Here is a 20,400-nt window from a genome sequence, read left to right on the forward strand (position 1 = left end):
GGCGCAGGGGGTTTGGGGGGGGGGGGGGCGCTATGGCAAATTTTAGGGAGGCTGCAGCCCCCCCCATAGCTCCCGCTCCACTGCTGCAGTGCCTCTGGAGAAGTGGCGCACAGCAGCGGGAGCTGCCCTGGCCTCCCTGCACCTCCCAGACGAACAGCAGCTTAGTCCCATGTGCCCCCACCCTGCCCCAGCAAGTGCGATCAGTGGCAGGGCATGGTGGGGGATGCCCCTTACAAAGTTTGAGAACCCTTGTCCTAAGATTTATGAGTTTTTGTAAATTTTAGTCAACGACTCTGGAACTTGCTGCTGGCACAGTGTATCTGTGTTACCACAGACTCTGTCTTCTAAGCACCATCCCAGAATCATTAGCAAGCAGGCACTTCTTTGATTCTAAAAACTGTAACTGCCTCCACCTAACAGTTCTTTATTTTAAAACAATGGATTTTCCAATTTTAAAAGAACCAAACACACTTCACTGCCATGTGTAGAAAAAGCACACATAAATGGACCTTTGCCTTGGTGAACTTGTTTTTATAAATTTGCCAGAACCAAACACACAGTGGATCACTTTATCCATTAACTGCAGCTCATTATTACCATTAAAGCACCTAGTGGATTATTTTTTAGCATAGCCCTTTGAAGGTGACACATTTATGCATACACAAGGTTACCAATCCTTACAGTGCTGGTAAAAAGAGCTTTGTTCTTGCTATATAAATGGGAACTAGAATTAATATTTACAGGATACAAATAAACAAGGAAGCAAATAAATTATTATTCATTTTCTTACCAGAATGTTTTTAATGGCAATTTTCATCACTTTTTCAGCTTCATTTATCTCCAGAGGCCTAGCAATGGATTCTGTTCTCACTTCCTACAAAAGACAAACAGACCACTATACTCAAGCATTGCACAAGAAAATTACTATTCACAGAATTGAAGGTGGTCAAGCAACTGTGACAAAGCTATTTTCATAATAAATTAAACAGAATGTAACATTTATATACCACTGCTCAGAGGATATCACAAAATGGGAACTTATCAAAAAGGTCAGAGTCTCCAGAGGCCAGGATTAAGAATGAGCAATTAAAACTTAATTTCAAAATGGGATGAATTTTATTCCTCTGAGCTCAACGTATCCTTACGGGTGCAGTTTTAGTCCCCTGCCATTAATGTTAGAGAAAATATCCCACTTACCTTGTTCAAAACGTGCCTCAGAAAAAAAAATTGCCTTAAAAAGGTGATCCACAGCTGAGAATCATACAACTGATCTACTTGAATCACAAGCATAATGTTTCAACTATCCTGACTGAGGAGCAATCAGAACTGCTCCTATTAAGACAGCTAGCAGAAACAATCAGCAGGTACTTCCCCCTCCATGACTCCTCACATATCACGTAATGTAGATGATCAGCAGTTCCTACTCTGAGAATCAACATCCATCACCAAAACTGGTGCACTTAGCTTGGATCACAGAGGATGTGAATGTCCCTGTTAGCCTGGTCAGTTTATGAGGGAAAGAACTTTCAGTTAACATCTGTCTGTATAATATCTTAGGCAAAGGTGTTTGCCAGACCAAGCCATTCCTGAGAAATGAATGTGTCTCAAGCTCAACATAATTAAAAATGTCTTTCAATAGCAAACAGCTCGATAAGAAGTAGAAATCTCACTACAACCATAGGCAGAATATATAAATTTAGAGGACTTCAGCAATACCCCAGCCTCTCTTTTTTACTAGGCTGCTCCTTAAGAAAAGGGGAAAATAAAGAGGACACATATTTGAATGACAACCTAGTAATACCTTGCTTATTTATAGAATGGCTGACCCAGAATCTCAAAGGTTTTGCAAATGTCACTGTTTTAAGCCTACCCTATGAAGTAAGTATTACAATCTCCATGATATGAATGCAGAAACAGAGTAAGTGACCTACCCAAGCTTACAAAGAAATTTATTGGCAGAACCAGGCATAGTACCCTGGTCTCCTCACCTGCAGGCCAATGTCTTAATCCCCCTACTTGCTAAAAAGTGCCTGTAGTCCACTGCCCACTTCAAGGCTTGATTTAATGTAACTACATTTTATAGGGAGACAAATTGCAAGGTCCTTATTTTGGTGTTCTTCTGTCTTTTAAGGGCTTGTCTACGCTTGAAAACTAATTTGGATTAAGGTAGGATGTGAATTTGAAGCAAATAATTCCATGTGTGAATACTCTAATTCCAGAATAAAAGTGCTTTGCTCCCATTCACTTTTGAAATGAATAATCTAAATTTTAAAAGGCACTATAATTTTCCAAAAGCAGTCTCCCTGCATGGAGTTATTCAGGAATATGAAGTATTTCGTATTTCAGGAGAATGACTGATATGCAGTAATTCAGGTATGCAGTATCTATGTAAGTCTAATGTGTTCTTCTCTTCTGCCTTTCTTTACTGTGCATGGAAGTTTCACTCATCCCTCCTTTGCAGAAATATACAGCAATTTCCAGAGCCAGGTACAATTCTGCAATCAAATCCACTTGCAGAGATACCCTATGACAACAGGAATCTGCACAAATGCAAAGATCTGCATTTCCACATTTGACTGATGGACTAGGCCCTAGCTGGAACAGAGGAACATCATCAGAATTATTTAACTCCCAAAACTCAGGAGTGACTGGAAAGAAAGCCTGAGAATTCAAGTAAACTTTCACAGTTTCTTCAAAAGGTACAACAAGGAAATCAAGCCCTGATTCGGCAAAAACTTACATGCATTCTTAATTTTAATATTGAGAATAGTACCATGTGACATAAGTAGGATTATTCCCTACAGTACAATTAATTAGGTGTGTAAGTGTGTGTAGGATTGGAACCTAACTCTTAGGTTAAATGTTCAGCAATAACAAGTTTTCATAAATATCTGTCAGATGATCATGTTCTCTACAGCTGTAAAGGGTCCAGAGGGTGCTTCTAGCTTACTGGTATTTCTCAACAGGAAGTTAGGCTGTGTAGGATAGGACTGAAAGGAAAGTAGCTCCCATTGATCTGCTGAAAAACAGTGACTATCAGAACTATAAGGGAAATTTTACTTTAAAATAAATAAATAAGGGTTAATATAGCAGTGAGTGCATCTACACATGCGCTTTACTGCAAATGACTAATTAGCTCCTCAGTAAAGTGTCACAGTCTACACATGCACCTATAATAGCTGCAGTAAATTAATGAACTTCACTGTAGGATAGCACTGTCTGGGACAAGTACTGTCCTATAGCGGAGTAATTAGGTGTACGCAAATGCACATGTAGACTGTGACCAGGGTTGGCTGGGGCACAAAAGTGCTGCCTGCCACCTAACACCACACTGTAGCACCCTCATGCCCCAGCCAGCCCCTCCGCCTCCCGACACCACCACCCAGAGCCCTGGGATGACCCCCCAAATCCCCTGACAGCCTGGGGCTGCTTAGCCCCAGCTCAAATTGTTGCAGTCCTGGACACACGTGAAGATGCTGTGCCTTGGAAGCAGCTGACTCCAGCGCAAACTGCACCAGGGTTTACAGGTGCATTAATAGCACATAAGCTGGGCTTAAAATTATCAAATTAAGCAAAGTATTTTACTGGACTTGTTTTGAGAGCGACTGCTTTTCCAGGCCCATGGGCAAGTTTCTCTCAGGGCCTTGTCACACAGGTGTGGGATGTGACTTCCTAGATAGAACATCTGGGGGAAATTCTGCTCATGACCATCTGCTTTCTTCTCTCTCTCATTTGCAACTTCAGAGCATCCCTATGGCAAATACATGTTTAGAAAGTAAACTTGGGGAACACACACGCGCGCGCGCGCGTACACACACACAGAGTGGGCTTTTTAATGGCATGTAGTGGCTGCAAATAGGGAAGAGGAGCTATTGTTATATGATCAGCCATCCTTCCACAAGCTACCAGGGGTTCTCCAAGCAGAGTTTAGGAACAACTGGTCTATTTGTTTCTATTCTTTCATTGTATCATTCACTGATATAATCTAGGTAATTAGCTCTGATTTGTTCTACAGGTTGGATTTTCTTTCTCTCTGCAGCCTGCAAAAATGGGATGACTGGCTGAGCTACAGATGTTAAGCCCACCTATAATAATGAAGGTCCCGCTCTACAAACTGCTGTTCCTCCTTGGCAGTGCCAAGTGCTCTTGACAGCCACTGAAATCAACAGATGTTAAGGCTACAGAGGCCTCTCAAAGGGTTGGCTACATAATTTTCCCTTTAGGACCTAACCCCAAGCCCACTGACATTGATGGAAAGGTCTGTAATAATCCTTTGTGTTCCTACAGACCTCTTCATTCAAGAACTCTGAAAGGCACCATAGAACTGGTGAACTCAGCCTCCCACCATCCTTGTCAACCAGATGTTTCTGCTGTAACACATGAGCATCTTCTGTTGTCATTGGCTGCCATCCTGCAGGCAGAGGCAATTCTTTGATCAGTTTGACAGGACTCTTGCTATTAATATCTGATTAATACTCAATCCCATCTATCAGATGCACCCACCTGGCTTCCATTTTCTGTGGTGCAGAGGGATTGTCTTGGATATCACCCATTTCCCTTGAAGCTGCTTAAATAGGAGCCAGCCTTTAACTTGTTCTGAGCAAGTACATAGTAAAGTTTACTTGGGCTGTGCAAAACTGCACCATTCCGATTTGACTTCTATTTTGACGATTCAATGGAACAGCGTTTCATTTCAAGTTTTGTTTAATTTCAAAAGCACTGTTCCATTTTATTTTGTTAAAACTGTTTTGCTGTTTTGATGAAGTTTTGCCCATAGGTTATTATGGGGAAACATAAAATGCAGCAAGGAGGCAGATCAGAGGCTTGCCCACACCCCTGGGAGCTGTGGGGGCTGTGCCGGAGTCCTCCCAGGGGTGCAGGCCACCAATCTGCCTGCCATATGACAGACCAGGGCTGGGCATAACCCGCACCAGAAAAATCGGTGCTGATGCTGGCTCCAGGTGGCAGCACCTGGCTCCTGTCACCCGGCAGGCAGATCGGGGGCACGTACTGCCAGGAGGACTCTGGCACAGCCCCTGCACCCCTCCTGGGGGTGCTGATGGGCCCCTGATCTGCCTGCAGACTGACAGGAGCTGGGTGCTGCTGCCTGGGGCCAGAGGCAGTCAGGGCCGTCCATGACGGGGGTGGAAATTGGGGTGACCACCCCAGGCCCTGCGCTCTGGGGGGCCCTGGGGAGCCGGGCGGAGTGGACACGGTGACTTTGCACTGACACCGTTGCCGGCTTGGGGTATGGCCGCTTGCTACCTTCCCTGCCGCCAATGGTGGTGGCTTCTTTGCATCCAGGGCATGCAGGATTGGGGCAGGGGTAGTTCCCTGCACAAACTGATTTGCCCCAGGCCCCATACCCTCCTTGGACTGGCTCTGGCACAGGACCTGGGGCATATCAGCCCATGTGGGGACCCGCTGCCCCGATCCCGGGGCGGGAGAGGGTCCCTTGATGAGCTAATTTGCCTCAAACTTTGCACCCTCCTCGGACCGACTCCCGTATGCAGCTGGGGCAGATCAGCTCATGTGGGGACCCTCCCCCACCCCGGGATTGGCGGTGGCAGTGGAGAGGTGGGGAGGTAGCGAGCAGTCAGACACAAAGCCAGCGGTGAGTCATCACAGCCACTCCGCCCAGCTCCCTGGGCCCCCCACCCAAAGCATGGGGCCCAGGGCGGTTGCCCCAATTCCGCCCCCCCAGGGACGGCCCTGGATGCCACTGGCCCCAGGCAGCAGCACCTGGCTCCTGTCAGCCAGCAGGCAGATCGGGGGCCTGCTAGCACCTCTGGGAGAGCTGCAGGGTCTGTGCTGGAGTCCTCCCAGTGGTGCGTACCCCTGATCTGCCTGCCGGCTAACAGGAGCTGGGTGCTGCCACCTGGGGCCAGCAGCAGGACTGATCTTCCCAGTACTGGGTGCGGGCTGCTCCCAGTGCTGGTCTGTCATCTCGCAGGCGTATCGGGGCCCGCACCCCTGGGAGGACTCCAGCAGAGCCCCCATAGCTCTCCTGGGGGTGCAGGCAAGCCCCCGATCTGCCTGCCAGATGATAGGAGTGGGTGCTGCCACCTAGAACTGGCGGCAGCAATGATCTTCCCAGCGCTGGTCTCAGGTGGCAGCGCCTGGCTTCTCTAATCTGGGCAGCACATCGGGGGCCCGCACCTCTTGGAAGACTCCGTCAAAGCCCCTGCAGCCCTCCCGGGTGTGTGGGCGAACCCCTGATCTGCCTACCAGATGACAGGAGGCAGGTGCTGCCGGCTGGGACTGGTGCTGAAGCCAGTAAGCCTGACTTCAAAACATGAAACTTTCAAAACGTTTCGAGTTCCCTTATTTCATTTCAAAGCTGTTTCGAAAGCTTTTGTTTCATTTTGATTTTGCTGTTTCGAGCTCAAAATGCATCGAAACGAAACACCAGGTGAAATTTCACACAGCCTTAACGTTTACTACAATCTGGATAGGACTGGACTTGGCTGTGTGGCTCACAAACAGCCGTTTGTTGGACACAACTCTGGGACTCCACTGGAGCCCTGAACCAGCACCACACCAGTCTTAGGCAGGCTCCGGTGTAGTGCTGTGGCTGGGACCAACAAACAGTTGCACCATGCACTCCACCATGCCAAGGACCAAGGGGAGTCAGCATGGTGAGCTGAAAGCAGAGAAGCCGCAACTTACCATGGTGGTCTCAGGATGACAAGCCACGCCACACCATTGCAGCAGTGGTTTCAAAGCTAGCTCTCCCTCTGGATTGGAGGGATGAGCTCCGGCTCAGCTACTTCTGGCCCCAAAGAGGGGCAGCAAGAGGTGAATGCTGGCAGAGCACCAGAATCACTTCTGGGTTCAGGGGAAGCCAGAAGAAAGAGTCCTCCAGCGGGCGGGAGAGAAAGAGCCTGCAAAGCGAAGGTGGCCAGAGTGCTACCATTCAATAGTGAGGAGACATCTGACATCAGCCCCAAGGGCTCTTCAGGCAGCTGGGGACGTAAGTTTGATCTGACTGCCCAGGACCTGAACCAACCTGACCAGACTGGAGAGCAACTAGGCATGGGTACAGGTGAGTCTGGAGGCGGTGACAGGGTGCGAGAAAGGCAGTGCTTTTTTTTCTTTTATTTTCTATTTTGCTTTTTACATTTATGGCATGCGGTCTTGCTCTGACATGGACCTGGGGTCTTGCTCTGGCCCAGAGCAGGCTTGAATGGCCTTAAAGGGACCAGTGGTGCTGAGAAACCTGAGAAGCCTTGCTTAAGCTCTTTAGTTTGCTTCAAAAGCTGCAGAGAGCTGAGGACTGCTTGGGATTCTAAAGGAGAGTCCCAGTGGAATCCTTTAACCTACAATTGAGTTAATTATTGACAATGACCTGAAGTTATCGCCTCTTGCATCAATGGCTGAACTGTTTGCCGGGAACTGATACCAGACACTGGCACATGAGACTTAACACAGCAACCGTCTTTGGGGTGCAACAACTCTTATGTCATCATAAAATACCCAAATAAGAAAGAAGTTAGTGATGAGGGCCTAACAACTGGGAATTTATAGCAGCTTATCTGACGTGGTAAAGGTGGAGTGTTAAGGGGTGGTGGAGCCCCATAAGAAAGCCAGGTGGAAGATTTCAGAATCATCGTTGGTTCGCTAACTCCAGCTCCCATTGAAAATTGTGTTCCATCAAGACGTGGCAGGAAAAGCAAACATCTGAGATAGAAGACTGTGATATTCCCGAATCTATCCCAAACAGTGCAGACTTGCAGAATCCCAGGAAGGCGGGGCCCACCGCCCTATAGAGTGAGTCATTTACAAACCAGAGCCGGAGAAGTCCACTTTCATTATCTTTCTGAAGCAGTTTCTATAGCTGAACACATTATTTAATACCATCTGGAGATGCTCCTCCTGCAAACAGTACTATATTGCTACATTACAATGGCACTTAGCATGAGTTTTACAGCTTGAATGCATAGATACCAGCATTTTAAGTGAAGTTAATATGTCCTGAATGTAACATGCAACAAGGCCCTCAGTCCTACTCACAATGGCTATTACCTAGTATTATGCTAAGTGTTTTGTTAAATAGTATTTAAGGTATTTAGAGCTAAATTTTTAAATTAGAGGTGCCATCCTCATGCTCATAATCCACTGATACAAATAACTGCACCTATAATTGCAAGTATAACTGATATCATTTCCCGTTTCTGCCCATATTCCAAGTAACTAAATATCACAATGACCTCAGATGTGCCCACTATAAGCTACTCTGGGCCTTTCTGGGGAGGCTGGAATATTATTATTATCATTAGTAATAATAATAATGAGGATGATGATAATGACAACAACAACTATTTCTGCTCAGAGAGGCAGGCCCAGCTTACACTACACTGAAAAATCAGGTCTTGCCCATTTACTTTTAAAGCAATTTGCTCTGTGCAATTAGATGTGTTGATCAGAATATACTTTATAATACACAAGAGTTTTCCTTTAAATTAAATATTAAAAATACAAGTACAAGTCACATGAGGTATGAGAATTATAGAAAAAATTAACAACCCAAGAAGACTTGGGAAGTGGGAACAATTTAGAAATATATCTGATTATTATAACTGTTAATGAAAAGAAAACAAGCATGCACCAAAACAGAGAGGTATTCATGAGCATGTTGATTGTTTACCATTTGCCAGAGGTTCCTGTTCAGGTGCCCAAGAGTTCTACAGCTATAATGTTGCACAATAAATGCTAATTAAAAATAAGGGAAGCCATGTGTAAAATTATTTTTGATGAACTAAAGCTGACAATCATTAAAAAAAGAACCAGCCCACAAAAAAATCCACAAGAGACACCAATTACGTATGATGTTAGTCCTATCTACTTGGAAGTATATTGGTAGTTGCAGGATGTAGGCTAAGATTTTAAGTTTTAGATGCGACTAAAACTAGTCAGGATTTTTTCAGCAAAATGGGTTTTTGTGGGAATGTTTCAGTTTTGACAAAACCTGGATTGGGGAAGGTTTCTAAGATGCATGATGACATTTCCAGGCAAAAGCAGAAAAGAAAGAATACTGAGAACAGCAAACAGATAGAGGTGGTGGGGGGACAGCAGGTAACTCCCTTGGGATATGGAGATGCCATGGCTCAGTTTTCTGCTCGGCCTAATTCATATTAAAAATGTAAACATGGGTCTCCACATCCCAGAAAGTGCCCCAACCATTAGGTTGTTGTAAGGTTAGGTTGTATTCTGAACACCTCTCTCTGGTTTTCACCAGAAATTCCATCCTGAATTTTCCCTCTCTTTCTCTCTTTTTTCAGGCAAACTTGTAAAGGTCTTGTTTTCAACCTGAAGAGGACTGGGAAATTTTTTGAAACCCTGAAAAGTTTTGCCAGGTGGGAAAATGATTTCCCACCCAGATAAACCTACTTTTAAAGAGAATATTACAATCTAGGGATTAAAACTTAATTACTCCACTCTTATACTGGGGTGGGAGTGGGGGATGCAAAAAGGTGACTTTAAGCTGCTTTTGCATTCCCCATATTCTAGGGCCATGCAGGATCTTCACAACTCTCTCATGTAATTTAGGGAAGCCCTAGACTGCTGCACTTGAATTTCAGCTTCTCATGACCCATGCAGAAACCACCCCCTGAGCTTTAGCCAGGCCTCTGACATGTCAGCCCTTTGCCCCCACCCCTCCTATCCTACAGACTAGAAGCAGAGTCAGCAAAAAGCCATAACGCCAGCTCTACTTTAGCCTGACACTTCTTGTGTACAGCGTTCCTGGGAGGTCCCCTGCACCAGAGGCTACTTGAATCCATTTTATGATGCTATTAAGCTTGTTGTATGACAGAAAATAACTGCAGCAGAACTGAGTGAGGCTCTCTACGCTGTAAGTCCTTTCAATTCAGCCTCACTAAGCATGAGCATTTTATTTCTTTGGGCTTTACCATGGATGGAGTCTGAACCCACAGGTCTGCACTGACTCAATGAATCCTTGCTTCAGCTATGACTTGCAGAGCCCTAGTGAAGATTAGAGAAGCCCCAGGAAAGAGATGAAGTGGTAATGTGTGTTCTCCCTAATAGCTGAAACCCTACTTAAAGGGCTCAGAAGTCTGTGTTGGTATTAAGAGGCTGTAACAGGGAAGTCTGGCCTTTTAATGGGGCAGCCCATTAAAGAAACTCAGCTATGAGGGATCAGCTGGGAGTTAAAAGTCCAAGCAGGGAGAGAACAAGCAGTTCAAGACGGGGGAAGGAGCTGCTTATGGACAAATAGCAGACTGAAACCCAGAGGAACTCATTTCTAGGAAGGACCAGAACTACAGGGCCATCTCTGACTGCCTGTAGAAAGACTAAAGGTTTGGCTTGCGCGTTTAAGACTAAGGACTTTTTTTATGTAATGAGCAGGGATCCTGGTTTTCTCTGTTTAAAAACTGCAAATTCTCTGATTTAAAAAAATTGCAAATTCTCCGATAAAAAAAGCCAAAATCCATGATTAAAATTAAATGACACTATAATTTATATGTATCTATATATATATCAACTGAACACAATATTTTATAAATGTATTTACAATTTTAAAGCAATTTGGAAGCCTACCAGTGCCTCAATCACTATTTTAATATTATAAAAGCGTTTGTCTGTCTGTAATGCTTTATTTGCACTCTAATTAGTTGTCTGAAACAACCAATCAGAGTGCTCCAAGAGCATTCCAGACAAGAGATGGCAGCAGAACACCACCATGAGGGCGGGGACAAAGAAGGGGGTGAGACCAGTGGTGCTGGCCTTGCCTGCCAGCCCTGCCCCCTGGAGGCGGCGGTGATGGGGGGCAGGGGGCAGACACAGGGCTCCAACCCCAACCCCACAGGGCATTCTTGATCGGCAATTTGCTAGTAATAAAATAACTTCTAAATACCTATAAATTTTGGATTTGATTTTAGGTTTTTCATCATGGAAAATCAGCAGTCCCCCTGGCCCCTTTGCTCACCAGGATGCAGGTTCAGACCCCTCACTCCCCACCCTCAGCTCCTCACTCCTCTCAACCCTGCTGCAGGGGGCCCCCAGCTGCCAGGACTACAGGGCCAGGGATGTGGTTCTGTAGCCACCTGTTCCCCACAGCAGTGCCTGACCCCCAGCTGCCAACCACAGGAGGCAGCAGCTGCTGCAGTGGAGCGAAGTGTGGAGCCTGGGTCCCCCTCCCCCATGGGCGGCACAGCTGGAGTGGAGCCCATGAGAGGAGGTTGGGTGCAGACTGACCTCTATGCGCTCAGGCTCCCTACCCTGCTGCCCTCTCCCTGGGGCCTCTGCAGCCCAGAGCGGGACTGGGAGGGGAAGCTTGTTTCCACCATTGGGAACTCCACACTGCCATGGCGAAGTGCCCCTTGCCTGCCAGGCAGCAGTGAGGGGCACAACTCCATGCCGCCACCCCTGCTGCTGCTGGGCAGACAGAGGCCGCTTGGCCAGGGCAACGTGGGGATTGCAGCAGCAAGGAGCTTTCCCACCCAGCCCCACTCCTGTGCCGGATCCCATCCACTGGGCTGCAGGGGCCCTGGGGCAGGGTAGGGGGCCTGAGCCCACTGCAAACAGCCCACCCACACCCTGTGCACAGATCTGGGGGTAACGTGCCACCTCCTTCCTTCCCCAAGTGCCTGCAGTGGCAGGGAACAAAACCCCTGCCCCCACTCCCCAGACGAGCTGCTCGTGGCTCCGACTCACTCCCCACTGGGGCCCTGCAGCTGTGCATTCCAGGCCCCAAGCCCAATGCAGTGCCCAGCTGGGCAGCAGCCCCAGTCCAAGTCCCTCCCTATGGGGGCCTCAAGCCTCCCTCCCACTGCCAGACTTACCTGCCGGGGTTGTTCTCCAGGCTGCCTGGTGGCCATATGCATGTGTGAGTGTACACATGCACATGGCACTCCCTGCCTAACCACCCTTCTCCTGCCCCCCCCCCAGCCCCTTGCAGGCTGGAACTCTGCCAGCCTGCAGAGAGCTCTTTGCAGAAGTGGAAAATGTGCATGTTTCTCCATTAAAATGAAAAATCCATGTTGTTCTTGGATTAAAAAGGAAAATCCCCTTTTTTTTCCCATTTTTCCATGGGGAATGGAAAACCCAGATCCCTGGCAATAAGGACTGGCTGAGGGGCTCCCCAGGGACCAAAGCCAGACAGCGAGGCTGCAGGCATCAAGCATGTTTACAGAGGCATTTGCACTAATCTGTTTTGGTAGAGGTGAATCAGCAAATTGTATGCAAAAATAGAAAGGGAGCAATCAGAAATATGCCAAACCAAAAAAAAAGAATCACTTGCCCAGCTTGGATAATTTGGAAAGTGTTCCTTATTTTTAGAGTAAGTCTTCTGTGTTTCAGTAACTTCTGGGGATAATGCTGATTTTGAAGCCATCACAATTCCAGTCTGTCCAAGGAACTTGCTGATCTCAAATTTCTACAATATGGATGGCTCTTACTATGGGTCAAGAGAACCAGATAGAGAGACTTGGCCATAGTGGATCTCCTTAGAAGCAGCCTAGGGGTTCTGTCCATAAAAATATCAAATCAGCAGTTAGTCTTTTGGGAAAGACAAAGTATTAAGGCCTGACCACTTAATGTAGCAAGCATCTGTTAGCACTTTTGCAAGAGTCAGGTTACTAAGCCCACATCTAATAATTTTTTAGTATTACTTATTGCTTACCTGCTTATACCTCCTGAAGTCCACATGCAACATGCTTTGCTACTTGTTTCAAGCCTTTTCTACACTACATAGTTTTGACAGAATTCAGCTTTGCTGGCAAAGCTATCAGCAAGTGCACACTCAAAGCTTCCCAAGTGGTGCCAGAACACAGTCTTTCTGCTGGCAGAGCAAAACTAGCTTTCTTTCCAGAGAAGACTGCTGTTGCCACTTGGAAGTCAACAAAAGATGTATGTAGATACACCCATACCTACTCCTAGCTGCAGTCCCTTCAGCAGGCAACGCCTTTCCAAGGAATGCTTTGTGCCACCACCACTAATAGAGTGGAGCTGTGTGGAGCCACCAGTGAGAGCATGAATATGCAGATGATCTGGCACCTTTCCTGGGGTGGCTGCTCTCTGTCACTAGAATTTCTGGTGGCTGAAGCAGTTTAACGCAGATTAGGGGTGCTCAACTGCCAGCCTACACGCCAGATCTAACTTGCAGAGACCTGCCCGTAATCTGGCCCGTGGATCTCCCTACAGGCCTGGAAATTTGGCAATGGGGGAGCAGTGCCACCACTCCCCTACCACCACATTTTTAAGCCCCACATGGCTGGATAAGCCCTGGCCAGGCCAGCCCCATGCGGAGGGATCAGTCCCCATTCCTCCATGGCTTGATCAAGTCAGGGCCAAATTCAGCTGTGTAGAAACAACCTGGCCAGAGCCTGATGCAGCTGTGGGGGGCCAGCAGAGTCAGTGCCCAGCCTTAGATCCTTTCATGTTCTGCCTCCACAGCTCTCAGCCAGTTTCCTGTTCTCTTATGACTACTAGAGGATACCTGGCTTTTTTTCCCTTAGTTGTCATCTGTTCAGTTATGTATTGATACTATTTTGTTTGAAAGACAGAATGAGCTCCTGCAATCCCAAACACATTTTGAGAACAAAAGACATACATGTGCCTGAGCATCCAACTAGATAATAGCTCTCTGGCATCTTTAGGTTAGTTTTTATTTGCCTGTTTACCAAGTCAGTTATAGACTCACAAAATATCCAGTACCACCAATTAGAACAGTTGGAGCACATAACAGACACGTGTTAAGGCAGCATGTGGGTTCTATGAGTGTCTAAACTAACTAGTGTAAATCAGGGGTGCCAAAGATCCAGTTCAAGAAGCCCCATCATCCATCCCTAGTGCTGCCTCTGGGTCTGGAGTGGACCCACATGCAGCACATAGTTTGTGCTAAACCAGCCCCAAACACAGGGCTTCTACCAGTCCTGGACCTGCACTGCACATGGTGGCCCCCTCCCTCTCTCAGTCACCCCAGGGCAACTGTGGGTCCCAGAGTTGGCAGAGGATGCCATATGCAGCACAGGTCCCAGACTGGCTGGGGCAGGCAACATGTGCAGCACACATCCCGGAGCAGCCAGAACAAACATTGTGTACACTGCATCTGGCATGGGGAGCAGGAAGGAGTGGCTCCGTGGACTTGATCTGGTCCACAGGGCAGCTACGCACCACTTACCTGGCTGCAGTCCAGTCCCACACCACTCATTTGGCTCCTGGTGTAAATAATCATAATGGTCCTCTCTGTCCTTAAAATGAAAGCCTATGTTCTTTCCCTTTCTACACATTTTCTGTACATTTGTGCATGTTTATGTGATTCATGCTAGGTTCTCACTAATTCCTATTTAGCCTCCTTTGTGATTTAACCCTAATTTCAAGCCCCTTTCAGCCTAAAGAGGCTTGATCTGAAACCACACTTAGAGCCCACTTGTAGCAGTGTGTTAAGCCCAAAGAATTCATTATCCAGCCACATTTCTCTCCTTATCACCACATCTCCAGTCACCACTACAACAATCACCTTCCTGCTTGACAGAGCACAGACTGACAAGGCAAAGCACTATTTTTCTAGTTAAATAAAACCCAATCCTTTAATCCTAGAAAGGCCATTTCAATCTCCCTAGTTTGAGGAAGCTGCAGAGGCTGCTGTGGCTCTCATCCTAGCACCTCAACTAAGCTCTATCAGATCTATGGCACTCTAGATTCTTGCTACCCCAAGTAGAAAACCAAATCTAGACCTCTGACTACCATGTGGTAGCACGCAGTTCTATGACTGAACTGATTTTATGCTGCCTACTTGTTTCTCCAGCACTGCTATTCAGATTTAAAAAGTACAACATACACGTCCTTATACCAAATAGAAGAGTGAAGATAAAGATGTACTGTAAATATAAGACTAAGGAAAACAATTACTGCTGCAATCTCTACCATAGCAATGATGGCTCCTGTTCTTTAAGACCATCTGAGAAGCAGGTATGATTCCAGAAAAAGAAAATGCTTCCAACTTTCCACAAGGAGAGTACATGCCCTTAGTTATCCTCTTCCTAGTTAAGTGATTTTTACAGAGATTGCTTCAGAGAATTCATGATGCCTTTCCAGCTGCGGGAGTAGAAAAGAACTTAGTTACATTTCTTGTATGAAGGTCAATACAATATTGTTCTAACTTGCATAAGATGACCCTGCATAAAACCTGACTTCACATTTTCAAGTTCAATTTTAGGAAAAACAATTTTTACTTCAAATATAAGTAGATAACTCAAGATAAAGTCCCCCAAATGCTCTTGCTCTTACACAACCCTACAGGAAAAACAAATAGCCAAGAGAAGGGTCTATGTTGTCTTCAGCCTAGAAGTCTATGCAGATGGGTATCAAGACAATTTTTTCAGTTACACAGAAACTGTTCACAGGTTTAAAGAAAGGCAAATTATTGTTAGAAAGACTGATCTGAATTGCAGTTTCCGATTCAAACTGGATTAAAATTTAGATCTAAACAGCCCTGGTTTGGGGGGATTCAAAATTCAAACTTTTTAAACTTTTTGAGCAATGTGGTAGATCAAGTGGGTGGTAGTGTGAAAATTTTCTGACAATTGTTTTGCTGGAAAATGCTAATTTGGTGTATCCACAACTTTTCACTCTTGGTTTTGACCAAATTCCGGCGAAACACGAGCAGGGTTCCAACAACCCTCTGCAAGGTTCCCTTCTAGCTCAACTTGTGGGCTCTCCTCACTCTGTGGCCCCAACAATGACTCTTGTCATGTGGACTGCCTCAGAGCTGGGAACCCAAGGTCTCCCTGTTCCCTGCAGTGGAGCCATGGGTCAAGAAGCTCAACTTGACACCAGGCTCTTAGGGTATCTGAACTCCTGTCTTCATATCTGCCTCCCATTCCAGTAGAGCAGGCTAAAGAGATCTTTAGGAACTACAATTTGGTGGCAATTTGGATCACCCAGCCATTGAAACCCTTCCCTACAAGATGACATAGAGCCTCTAAGAACCACACATTATGTTACGTGGCACCTATAAGGGCCAGCCATTGCAGTACTTATGGGTGCCACGTGGTTATCTACTCCATTGCCACCATGAAGGAAGGAGGATCTGGGGAATTACAGACCATGACCTTGATACCTGACCTGACCTTGATACCTGAAAAATCATGGAGAAATCTATGTAAAGCACCTAGAGGAGAATTAAGTGATCAGGAATAGCCAACATGACTTCACAAAGGGCAAGTCATGCCTGACCAACCTCACTTCCTTCTATGATAAGATGACAGGCTCTATTGATGAGGAGAGCAGGGGACAGGATATAACTTGGATTTAGCAAGGCTTATGACACTGTTTCCCATGATATCCTTGCTAGCAAGCTATGGAAATATAGACTAAATTAAGCTACAGTAAGGTAGATACATAATTAGGTGGATCATCATACTCAACAAGTAGCCATCAATGAATGACTCAATGTCTAGTTGGGAGGAGGTATCAAGTGAGGTTCTCCAGGGGTTCATCCCTGGGTCTGGTATTAATACTTTCATTAATGATTTGTATGATGGGTTTGAGTGCACACTTAGTAAATTTATGGATGACATCAAGTTGGGTGGAGTTGCAGACACTGTGGAGGGTACAGCTAGGATCCAGATTGACCTGGATAGACTGAAAAAACAGTCTGCAGTCAATCAGATGAGATTCACAAAGGATAAATGCAAAGTCCAGCTCCTCAGGCACAATAATTGCATCTACAGACACAGACCGCGGGGATGAGAGGTTAGGCTGCAGAAGGATCTGGGGTTACAGTAGACCATAAGGTGAATGATGGCCAATAGTATAACCTTGCTGCAAAAAAGCCAGTAACATAATGGATTGTATTAAAAGGTGTGTGTGATGGGGCCACAGGCCCCTGTCACTTTAAGTGAAGAGTGCAGTGGCATATGTTTGCTGGCCAGGGTTGCAGCAGAAGGCAAGCTTGCCATTAAGCAAAGGAGAAACCCCCGTGAGTGGCTGAGGAGCCACTGATTGGAAGGGGCAGTGCTTAGAGCAGGGGCAGGCAATTATTTCAGGCAGAAGGCTGCTTACTGAGATTTGGCAAGCCGTCGATGGCCACATGGGTAGCCCCACCCCTTGACAGGTGCTCTACCTCCTGGTTGCTATCTTGTAACAAGAAGCCCTGCCATCTAACCCCTGACCTTTGCCACCAGAAGTCCCCTCCCCTTGTCCCTAGAAATACTCCTTTCAGCAAGGGGGTTTGCTGTCTTGGAACCAGAAAAATACCAATTTATCATCTAAAAACTGAACATCTAAAATATTCATTAATTTGAGGACAAAATATTTCTTGTCCTGGTTTACATGCGTTTGTGTAGTGTACGCAATAAGTGATTGTACAATAGCTTTAAAATGAAGTCTTACTCTTGCATATTGTGGGGGGTATAGGTTTGTGGGGGGCTGTGGGTGTATGGGATAAGGGAACATGTAGGTATGTGTGGATATGTGGGGTGTGGGTGGGTATGGGGTTTGTGGGCAGCTGTGTGTGTGGGGAAGGGTGGCTGGACTGTGTGAGGGAGTGCGGGTGAAGGGGTCTGCGTGTATGGCAATGCAAGGGGGGTGTGGATGCATGTGTATGGGGGTTGTGCATGTGGGACTTAACCTACGAATACACGCATACACACACTGTCCCTCCCTCCTTCATTGCATGTACACATACTCTATTCCTCCCTCCTTCATTGTGTGTGTGCACGCGCGCGCACGCGCGCACGCACACACACACACAGTCCCTCCCTCTCTCATTGCACGCACACTCACACTCTGTCCCTCCCTCCCTCATTGCGTGCACACATACTCTGCTCCCCACTCTTTCACTGCACACATACGCGCGCACACACACACACACACACACACACACACACACACACACACACAGAGTCTGTCCCTCCCTCACTGCACAGATGCACCCCCCGACACTTTCTGCTCCTGGTCCCGGGGTACCAGTGCAGGCCCTGTGCTCTCGCGGTCCAGCCATGTAGCTGGGAACCATGTGGTATAGGAGTGGCTGGCAGGCGGGCAAGGAAGTGGTGAAAGTGGTGACGGGGAGGAGGGTATTGGCAGTGAACAGGTCCACACGCGGAGCGCAGCAACAGCTGGGCAGGGGCATGGGGCCTGTGCTGGTGTCCCAGTACCAGTGCCGGTGGGGCTTAGAGCAGGGTGGTAGGAGCATGGGGCCCAGGCCAGCAGGGGTCTATGGAGTCAGGCTGGCTTCCCCATCTCCCCGCTGGCACAGTCTAGACCGACTCAATAGAACCCTGCCATCCCGCTCTGGGCCCCACCAGCACTGGTCCCAGGACACGGGCATGGGCCCCGTGCTCCCACCCAGCTGTCACTGCTCTGCGCACCTGCTCACTGCCACATTCCCCCTGTACCCCCAGCTTTCACCACTTCCCTATCTGCTCACCAGCCACTCCTGCACCATATGGCTCCTGGCTGAATGTCTGGACCGCAGGACTCAGCAGAAGCCAGCCCAGCCCAGCCCAGCCCCAAGCACTGGAGCAAGCCCCGTGGCCCTGGTGATTTACCAATTGAAATAACATTTCAATTTATTGTGATATACCATCAAAAAATCTGTCAATTAGAGATAGTACTCCTGCCTGGTCTCAGGGCCAGGGCCTGCTTGCTTAGAGTTCAGGTGAGGTCCCACATTTTCTCATACATTCTAATGCACATACATATATACATGTTGAGGACATCTTTATTTCAGCTTTGCTGTGAATAGCATTTCAATTTATTTCACCTATTTTTGCTGCACTTGCAGAAGTAGTCACCTGATACTGGCTCATTTTATGAAATTTTTATTGACTTGTTCACATCCCCTTCTCCCTATCTTCCCAAATGCTGGTGGCTCTGGTCTATACTATTTAACTATTAAATTATTACTATTACATACACTATGTACACACTATACAATATACTATACACTATTACACCCCCTCCCTCACTCCAAAAAAAAATGCAAACAAAACCAAAGAACCCAAAGAAAAATAATTTGATGATCTTAGAATATTTCAACTAAGTAGCCGATGCTAGCTATTAAGTTATGTAATTGTGAATGTAGAAGAAAGTGGGTGGGGTGAGTGGACAGGTGGTGGCATTGTGGTGTAGAGTTGGATTAATATTGCTTAGGATCCTTGCGCTCAGGGCAGCTGCACCCCACCCTGCATTGTTTTTTGTCTCTGCCCTGGAGGAGTGGGTAGGTTCAACTGTGAATGCTTGGATTCATACAAATGCAACTCACTCATAGTTTTACTAATGAAAAGTGTAATCCGGCTTCTGCTATCCGCCCCTCTTTGCCTCAGGATTTGCCTGCCACAACTAAGGAGATGGAAAAGATAAGATGTTAATCCCTGGGTGGAGGGGAAGCACCAGACCACCCAGGTGATTGTTTCCACCAAGTGCCTATTTTATTGAACTAGTTACAATGTGGAAGCCCACACCAATTGCCTCATTACCGCAGGAGCAGCTGGTCTGCCACTTAGTTGATTGCAGCTTCTCCACTGTTCTGGTGCCGGTTGTGGAGGTCACCCTGCTGTTCCAGCTGTGAGCTGGTTGTCCCTGGGACCTGTTCTCCAGGGTTGTGCCCCTTTATCCTCCCCAGGATCTTGCCAGTCAGCTGCTAGCTCTTGCCTCCAAAAAGGAGCCCCCTTTTGCCACTCCTTCCCCGACTCTGGCTGCTCCACTGCCGCTTCAGTCACACGCCGAGCATCCCAGGGGATTGTTCTCTGGGGGATCGCATTCCCTGCCTCCTTGGAATCCTGCTGGCAGGCCGCCAGCCACCATCCTTTCAGTAAGTATCCACTCGTCTCACCAGTCTGGGGTCTGTCTTGCGTGTTCCCATTTGTAGCGTCCTCTGTGCTTTGCCAGATCCACGGTAGCTGCTCTCCTCTCCCATGCCTCAGGGGCAACTGTTTGATCCCAAGCCCCGCCTTTTATGGCCATTATCCCCCTAATCTTCTCCAGGTATGTCAATCTCCCCCTTGCTGAGTCCCCGCTTCCCTATTCACCCGTGCCTAGCGTTTCCTTCAGTAACAGAGGTTGTGCCCGAGCCCCCTGTTACAAAAAGTAAAGTAAAAGGATCAATAAAAATATTACAGGATTGTTATGTCAAAGATAATGAATCGTCCAACTTCTGTCTTTTGTGAAACTATTTGCAAAGCTGAGCACGTACCAGCAGAGCAGCGGGGGTGGTGGTGCCATGCTGTAGAGCGGGATTAATATTCCTTGGGTACCAGGGATCCCACCTGATGGGGACCCTGAGGACTCTATTCCCCCCTACCCCAACCAGCAACCACTACACTGCCCAGCATGCATGCATGCAGCTGCACTTCCGGCCTGGGAGGGGAGGGGGGACTACATGTGGGGTGGACGGTGTTTTAGAAATGATGCAAAAAACAAAAGCCAAGC

At 47.1% G+C, this 20,400-nt stretch overlaps 1 protein-coding gene across 4 annotated transcripts in view; it reads right to left on the reverse strand.

The window, feature by feature from the left end:
- The window catches only part of CLUAP1 (clusterin associated protein 1), a 305,549-nt gene that overhangs the window by 178,948 nt on the left and 106,201 nt on the right, over positions 1 to 20,400 (reverse strand). For all 4 annotated transcript variants that reach the window (XM_019507567.1, XM_019507568.1, XM_019507569.1 and 1 more), the window contains exon 6: positions 791 to 874. In XM_019507567.1, the coding sequence (XP_019363112.1) occupies positions 791 to 874 (84 nt within the window). The remainder of the gene's footprint in view (positions 1 to 790; positions 875 to 20,400) is intronic.

This window comes from Gavialis gangeticus, unplaced genomic scaffold (assembly GCF_001723915.1).
Source record: "Gavialis gangeticus isolate Ggan-Ray unplaced genomic scaffold, GavGan_comp1, whole genome shotgun sequence".
In the NCBI taxonomy this organism is placed as follows: domain Eukaryota; kingdom Metazoa; phylum Chordata; order Crocodylia; family Gavialidae; genus Gavialis; species Gavialis gangeticus.